Source organism: Halyomorpha halys, unplaced genomic scaffold (assembly GCF_000696795.3).
Source record: "Halyomorpha halys isolate HHAL.00 unplaced genomic scaffold, Hhal_1.1 Scaffold441.1, whole genome shotgun sequence".
NCBI classification, from domain to species: domain Eukaryota; kingdom Metazoa; phylum Arthropoda; class Insecta; order Hemiptera; family Pentatomidae; genus Halyomorpha; species Halyomorpha halys.
Window position 1 is genome coordinate 1,082,912 of NW_027106497.1, and position 8,184 is coordinate 1,091,095.

The 8,184-nt window shown below is 31.7% G+C and overlaps 1 protein-coding gene across 1 annotated transcript in view; it reads right to left on the minus strand.

Annotated features, from left to right (window-relative positions):
* LOC106682764 (protein takeout) overlaps nucleotides 1-7,207 on the minus strand; it is a 7,665-nt gene extending 458 nt beyond the window's left edge. Inside the window, exons 1-5 of the mRNA XM_014423802.3 lie at nucleotides 7,108-7,207; nucleotides 2,817-2,909; nucleotides 1,966-2,113; nucleotides 1,757-1,884; nucleotides 54-203 (exon numbers count right to left, since the gene is read on the minus strand). Coding sequence (XP_014279288.1) covers nucleotides 54-203; nucleotides 1,757-1,884; nucleotides 1,966-2,113; nucleotides 2,817-2,909; nucleotides 7,108-7,168 — 580 coding nt within the window. The 5' untranslated portion in view covers nucleotides 7,169-7,207. The remainder of the gene's footprint in view (nucleotides 1-53; nucleotides 204-1,756; nucleotides 1,885-1,965; nucleotides 2,114-2,816; nucleotides 2,910-7,107) is intronic.
* Nucleotides 7,208-8,184: the final 977 nt, after the last annotated feature.

Below are 8,184 nucleotides of genomic sequence, written 5' to 3' on the forward strand. Positions count from 1 at the left end.
ATGATAAATGTATTTAAGTATGTCATTTCTATCAGTAGCAAGTTGGTCCTTACCCATTTCTTTGTTGTCACTAAAGAGATTCTCGACATATATGACTACTTTCTGAGGTGAAATACCTACAGACATTTTATCAACTTGGAAATACTTCTTTCCATCCTTTGTTATCTGCTTGAAATTAATGTCAAAGCTGTAATCCAGATTTTCTGTAAAAAAAATGTCATGAATCAAATATCTATGTATACACAAGGCAAGGAAAATTAAAAAAAATAAAAATATGATAAAATATTTAATTTACTAGAGTTTGTCGAAATATTATCTCTTTATTTTCTTTAAATGCTTTAAATATATATATATATCTTAAGCGCCTTCGGGCTCAAAACTTAATAAAAAGGGTAACAGGGATGAGAAATTACACTTATGGGTTCAACTGAAAAACCGCTTTTATTGTTCAAATTTAGCAATATTTGTAGGAGATAGAATTATTTCTGGTATTCCACTCTGTCAGACCTAATTCCTCTGCCACCAGAACAGGTACTCGTAAACTTTAATATTTACAAAAAATATAACTCTATAGTACAGAACAACACCAAGGCAGTTGTTGTAAACAAAGTTTAACAAAAAATAAAGTCCTGATTCATATTAAACATATCTAAATCCAAAGAAAAGAAAAGATGAAGAGAAAAAAAAAAAACACTCAATACAAAATAATCCTGGCTATGCTTCTTATTCCGAGGTCCCCCTCTCAAAAACTTTATCTAGGGTGCTCTCTCTCCACCATTCAGCCTCTCTTGAGCTTCTTGGCAGACGATTGTGCTTGAGCTCACTGTGACTAACATAAAGCTTACACCTTCCTTCACTCATATTATAGACAAACCACCGTGCTCTCCTCTTACATGGTAATTCCTTAGTGTGAGGTTTTACAGCATCCTCCTTACACCTCACACGTTTTTCTTCCTCCTGTATCTCGTCTCCACGCCCCTCTTATACTACTTTACCCACCTCAGTTTCTTGGTTCTTCTGCTTTCTTGTCGGTTTTCGATATTCCTGACACCTCTGAAGTTTCGCTTTACGGTTCAATCATATAACCATTTAAACCCCCATTAACCATGTTATTATAATTTATCCTGATGGTACATTCTTAGCAGTAGTCGTAGTAGAAGTAGCAATCTTCAAGGTGTTTTCTGGCCAACACCAACACCGCTTCCATTTGGTGCAACCGTAACTCACCAGTTGCACCAAATGGAAGCCCTCTGTGTCCACTAATCCAGTAACGAAGGACCTTGAAAAAGATTGTACAAACTTTAAGCTGCACAAAATATTTATACCACTCTACTCGTTGTTTTCAAAATATATTTGATAAATTTGTTTAATAAAATCTGTAATATTTCTTCGTTTTTTTTTAAACAAAATATTCCATATATGCAGCTAAAGAGACCGATTACCGTAATTACTGCATTAATGCATACATTTATTATTAATATTAATAAATATTATTAATACATTAATGGATGTCGTGTACCGTAATTCATCATTGTGCATGCCATGTACCGCAATACATTATTTTGCATGTCGTGTACCGTAATACATTATTGTTCATGTCGTGTACCGTAATACATTAATATATTCAAATTTTATTCCGCATGCCGAAAGGAAAAGTATTCTTTTGTTTCCCAGTGTAATTGATTGATTCATTAGAGAAATAAAAATAAGTAATACTAGGTAAAATCAGACAGATAACAAATTATTGATAAATTACCATAATCCAAGGAGAATTTCCCAGTTCCATTCAGCTTCAGCTGCAAAACTTGGCCTTTGCCGATGTAATCTCCTGCCGTTCCGGAGTGAGGTGTGTGAAATTTAATAAACATCTTCTTCCAGTCATTTCTGTATAAAAAAAAACCTTATTTATTTTATTTAATCCTCGGTGGTAATTTTCTAAATACATTCTAGGACGGTAGAGCTCACTTGACGCTGGTAACTTTCGAATCAGATAACCCTTGTAAGAGAACATGGTGCATTTTCATCGTGACGCTGACAGGACCAGATCCTTGTTCAATGACCATAGTTTCAAACCGAAGGGGCTCCAAAGGGATCATACTCATCTTGCTATTTCCTGCGAAAAGAGAAAATAATTAATTTTCATAATCAATAATATGCAAACCATTTAAAGAAATGTAATATATGATATTTTCGACGGTGCTTTTGTGTAGTGTATCGGAGCAAGGAGAGCCATCTGGGGACGTGAGACAGTTTTTGAGAGGGGGACCTCGGAATAAGAAGCATAGCCAGGATTATTTTGAATCCAGTGATTTTTTTTTTTCTCCATCTTTTCTTTTCTTTGGATTTAGATATGTTTAATATGAATTTATTAGATATGTTTAATCAGGACTTTATTTTTTGTTAAACTTTGTTTAAAACAACAGCCTTCGTGTTGTTCTGTACTATTTTTTATATAGAGTTGTATTTTTTGTAAATATTAAAGTTTACGAGTACCTTGTTCTGGTTGCAGAGGCAAAAATCAAGAAAAAGAATACGAACTGTAGGCATTCCCAGAAGAGATTTTATTCTACTATTTTCTAAAACCAGTTACTGATTTTATCCCCTTCGAGAATTGAAGAATTTGCTGCTACGTTCTTAGCATAAACTCCATAACTCAAAGCTATGGATTCTACATAAATTATATACCAGTATGTAAACTTGCTTTTACTGATAATAGTTACCACATTGTGATAAAAACCTAAGTTGACAATATAGCCTTGTTTCTGGTTGTAAGTTGGCAGTTAAACTCGATACATGTGTCCATGTATTTTACTTACCGTTCTTTAAGAAAAGGATAGCATTGTTGATCTGTTGCTTCAGACATTCCTCGTAGCCTGGAGAGCTATGTTTGCAGGCGCTCCAACCTTCCGCTGAAACGAGAAATATCTGTTTAGCTAAGGAATTATTTCAGTTTTGGTTTGGAATTAGTTGAGTTATTGAGCATTGGTTTCCTTGTTGCTATGCATTGCGGATTGTTGCTATGCATTATGAATAATTCATATATATGGTAATTGATTAATAATTATTAAAACCTTGAAAATAAGGAACATATGTGCTATTCCCCCCCCCCCCTAACCTCCTTTATTATTAAATTCATACAACACATGCATACATAATGGAAATAATGAATGTAATACTGATAAATACTGTGTGCACTCCTAGAGGCTGAATAATTAAATAATTTAATTATTTTAATTGTCATTATTATGGTTGTGGGAACAGTATTTTTGGGAAGCAAGCCAAACTTTCCATTTGGATCCAAAATTTATTCTATATACAATTTTTTTGTTTATGATCTTTGAATACTTTTTTTAAAATATTAATTTTATTAATACAATTTTTTATTATTTAATAAAAATTATTTTATTTATTTATTTTTTTGGAGCATTGAAGAAAGTAAAGGTTACTTTGAATTTTATTACTTTTAATTATTGTAAACTTTACATTCTTGAATTTCATATTCAAAACTATTTCTTGTTATCTTTATGTCACTGTAATCGTCGCAGTTTCTCCTACCACATACTATTTCATTTATTAGTATTTTTTTAGACCTACTTCTGCAATAGTTTCCAAGGATGTTGTAATGATTAAATTAAATCTTTATTTTCAAGGAACCGTAGCAAATCATCAGTATGCCTAAGCATGGGTATTTTACTCCAAAGTTAATTTTTTTGGTAGGAATTACTCTAGTTAAAAATTAAGTGACATGTACTAGTTATAAAAATCTTTTGTAAGCCTAGACGAACCTCGAACTTTGTAACATAAAATATAATTTTATATATTTTTTAATAATAATAATTTTATATAATAAACATTTACAGAATAATGGATTAATTTATTAATGTATATGAAAATAGATTACACAATCTAAAAAAAAACCAATAATGATAAAACTAATATAGAACACTAAAATGTAAGAAATAAATCTTGCTGAAAGTTAAGAGTTTATTATGAATTAAAAATGTTTGATCTCGAAAGTTTCCGAAAGTACAAAAAAACTGTTATTAACTGAAAAACATGCTGTAGGGTCCAATGCTTTGAGAGCCAATTATGGACTGCTTACATTGGACTCATACTCCACGTGGGCCAAATCACGTTAAGATTCGATGCCTCTCCTTGCCTCGGACAGCGTGTCCAGAAGGGTCGCCGTTGAATGCCGGGATTTGAATATTTGGGAGTTGAGGTGGAAACTAAGGGGCATTAAAACCAGGTTTGGTGTCGTGAGTAGCGGGACTGCGCTGGGAGTTAAGCTTGTGGTATCGCACTTCGACCTGTCGCAACTCGCTCCAAACAGCATTGTAACCCGTCTCCCAATCAGGCGGTATGTCCTGACCCGTAGAAAAAATCCAACTCTTTCTAAATTTTATCGAACTCGCCACAAAGCATCTTACATTCCTCGAAATTAACTTCGAATTCAATGAACGAGCAGTTAATCTGCTGCTATGACGAGAGGCAATGAGCTAGAGGAGGCGCTGCCTAACATGTCTGAGCTTATAGTACAAGAGCCCAAGAGGAGAAAAAAGGCAGTTATCTCATCCCAATTTTTGATTACTTTAATGAAAACTATGTATAATTACTAGCCAAAATTGATGAGTTTACCAATTATAGGTAGAGGGAATAAAAAATGGCGGCCGTTTCAAAGCGATACAATTTTTTTTTTTCATTCGGAGCTCTATATCTTAAAAAGTAGGACCAACACAAGAAAACCAAATAGAACGTTATTTAAAGAAGAGTAAATTTGCTAAAATATGAGCCCTAATAGAGATATTTGCGTTAGAACAGTTTTCGAAATATAGCTTCCTAAAATGTTGTATGGGACGTGCTGAAAGATCAGTAGTTAGTAAATTTATTTTGAAAAATTTATATCTCAAAAACCATTGGACGTCTATTAGCACTCAAATTAGAGCTAGTTTAATGAATTATAAAGTAGTTTATAATGTTTATCTTCGTGGGAGTAATAGTTTACATGAAATTTGCTAAAATAAATTGATTTATAGTTATTCGGACAAATTTTCATTTGCCAAATTTATATTCATATGTGAATATCATAAAAACTACTACCTCTATGAAGATAAGTGTCATAGACTACGTTATAGTAAGTTAAATATCCTTTATTTTGAGTGTTGACAGACATATGTGCGTCTTATGGATCTAGAAATATATTTTTTCACAAATCCAAAATTTTATACGAACAACTATAAATTAACATTTTGTGAGTTTATTTTGTCAAATATCATAAAAACTACTACTCCAACAAAGATAAACGTTATTAACTATTTTATAGTAAATTTAACTAGCTTTAATTTGAGCGCTGGCAGACATCTGTACGTCCACTGGTTTCTGAAATGAGGTTTTTCATAAATCAAACGTATTGTCCGAACAACTATAACCAATTTATTTTAGCAAATGAAATTGAAAACTGCTATTCCAAAGAAGGTAAAGGTCAGAAACTTCTTCATAGTCCATTAAACTAGCTTTAATTTGAGTGCTAATAGACATCTGTACGTCACATAGTTCCTCAGATGTAGAATTCTCAAAATAAATTAACTAACTACTAATCTTTAGTAGATTTTTAAGAAATTTTGCTTTTTAAAAAGCTATATCTCGATAACTACTGGATGTAAATAGCTCTTTTAAGGCTAATATTTCAGCAAATTTACTCTTCTTTAAATAATGTTCTCTTAGATTTTCTATTGTTGTTTTTAAGATTTTAGTTGTAGTTTTTAAGATATAGAGCTTCGAATGAAAAATTAGTGTTTTTTAAGGTTTTGAAACAGCCGCCATTTTTTATTCCCCCTACCTATACTTGGCAGACTCATCAATTATACCTAGTTTTCATTAAAGTAATAAAAAATTGGGGTGAGATAACTGCCTTTTTTTCCCGGCTCTTGTACTATTACTTCCACTCGAGAGAATTTACCCTATCAATATCTGATACTGGTTGCCATCATAACCGATTCTAAGAAAATTTTTTAAAATATTTATTTATTGCTATTTACAACTGTACATTATAAAACATTTAGTAAATCTGATCTCAGTAGAAAATGTTTTAAATTCTGTTTTTCTGTCGAACATTGGCCAGTAAGTGTAAATTGTTAGTGATGGAGGTAGCTAGGTTACGCGTGACAAATGTCGTGTGGTAGAGACATCAGGTTGCTACGAGTTATTCACGATATCTTGAAGGGGTTATTAAAGTGGGACTAATAAATATTTACAAAACTCGAATGTGTAAATCCGACACATTCATTATTAAAATATATTGTAATATTAATTTTATATTAAATTAAATAAGATTAATCTACAATATTTATTTTAATGATTTTTATGTGTAGCCATTTCATTTCGAATTGAGCTCCTTTCAAAATTATAAAACGGAATATTGTTTTGTCAAGTAGGAATCAGAAAGAGGTCACGGAAGAAAAATGTTTGCCCCCATAAAAACTACCTGCTGTTCTATAATCTTTGTTCAATGAAAATATTATAAGTGATGGATATTTTTATTATGCTTTTATAGTTAACTAATCAAAGAAAACATATAAATTTTAAAAAATGAGGAAGAAGTATATAGCTAAATCGAACATAATAGATCCCATAGAAAGAGGAATAAGGGAGTGCGAAGACCTATATGGTTTGTGAATCCGATATATTAAAAAAAAATTAAAGAATCTTTTTAAGAAAAAAAGAAAGCCTAATTCAGAAAATTTTGGGCTTCTTCTATAATTATTTTTTAGTTAATTTATTATTAGATATTTATTCATTTAGAACTATTTACACTCATTTGTTTTTTTAATCAAGATATTATTTCCATGTACCAAATTAACGATCAATGATTATCATTTACCAGCTTCAAAGGACTTAACCAATGGTTAATTATTAAAGTTAACTAATCATTTTTTATTCGTATCAGACCTTTAACAATGTTATTATTCTGATAAAATCTGGATTCGTTGAAGTTTAAAACAAATTAATTTTCTTTCTTCAGTGTTGTTCAATTTATTAATATATTCTTTCATAATTTGAGATTTTTTTTTCTATTTTATCAATCTAGGTTGACCAAATTCTACTTACGCAGGGCAGAATGGGTACCAGCGACACAGAAGAGGAAGATGATAATATTAACAGACACCATGCCGGAAAACGAATAGCAGTTTAAGGAACTAATGAAGTTATATATGATGTGAGGAGGCTTCAAGGATTTCTGAGTGCACCAGCCTTCGTATGACGTATTTTATAAAGTTTTTGTAGAGGATAAAAAGAATAAAAAAATTGAGTATTAAAAAGAATTAGTTTTAATGTTATCCGGTCTTATTCATTACTAAGTATCTATAATATTAAGGGTGAAATTGCCTTTTATCCAAGGAATCCTTCTTAATAAATAAAAGGTATTGATAAACCTCTTATTAAGGAGTCAGCATTTTGAGACGATCCTGAACTAAGAAAGTCAAGATGAGGATAAAATCTCAATGATGTTTTAGGAGAAGAGAAATGACATCGAAGAGTAAGCCAGGAATGGAACCAGATTCCAGGAAATGGTCGAGGGTATCGAGAAATGAAAAATAACAAGTCTCCTACTGAAGGCTGACTTCCTGTAGAATTATTTAAGAAAGGGACCAAAATCCTTTATAAAGAAATGTACAACATTATACTCTTCATGTGAGTCGAATTAAAAGTACCGAAGTAATGTATATGATAATGAATATGAAATTATATTATACATTATAAAAAAACAGGTTTTGGTGGACCGGATGGGGGATGGTGGAAGTTGCCGGGTTCCTCTAGGAGACTAGGACCAACGCGGGGTTGTTATGCTACAATAGAGCAACCCTCCTTTTGGGGGATTTTGTATATATTTTTTTATTGTGTAATGTTTGTCATGTATTTGACCTTGGGCTAGTTGCTTTAGTTTTATATTTAAGGATAACATGTGACTCTTTGACTATTTGATATAGTTTTAGAGTAAAACGTTATTCACTGAAGAGCAGTTACGAAACATGACAGAATGGGGTCATCGGTATCAACTTTTTTTTTCTCTATTGAAAGCTTCTGGGAAAAGTACTGTATAATAGGGAAATACAGTATACTTTAATAATGTGCCTCTTACCCCTGTAGAACAGATTCGTTATCTTGGACTTCATCTTGACAAAC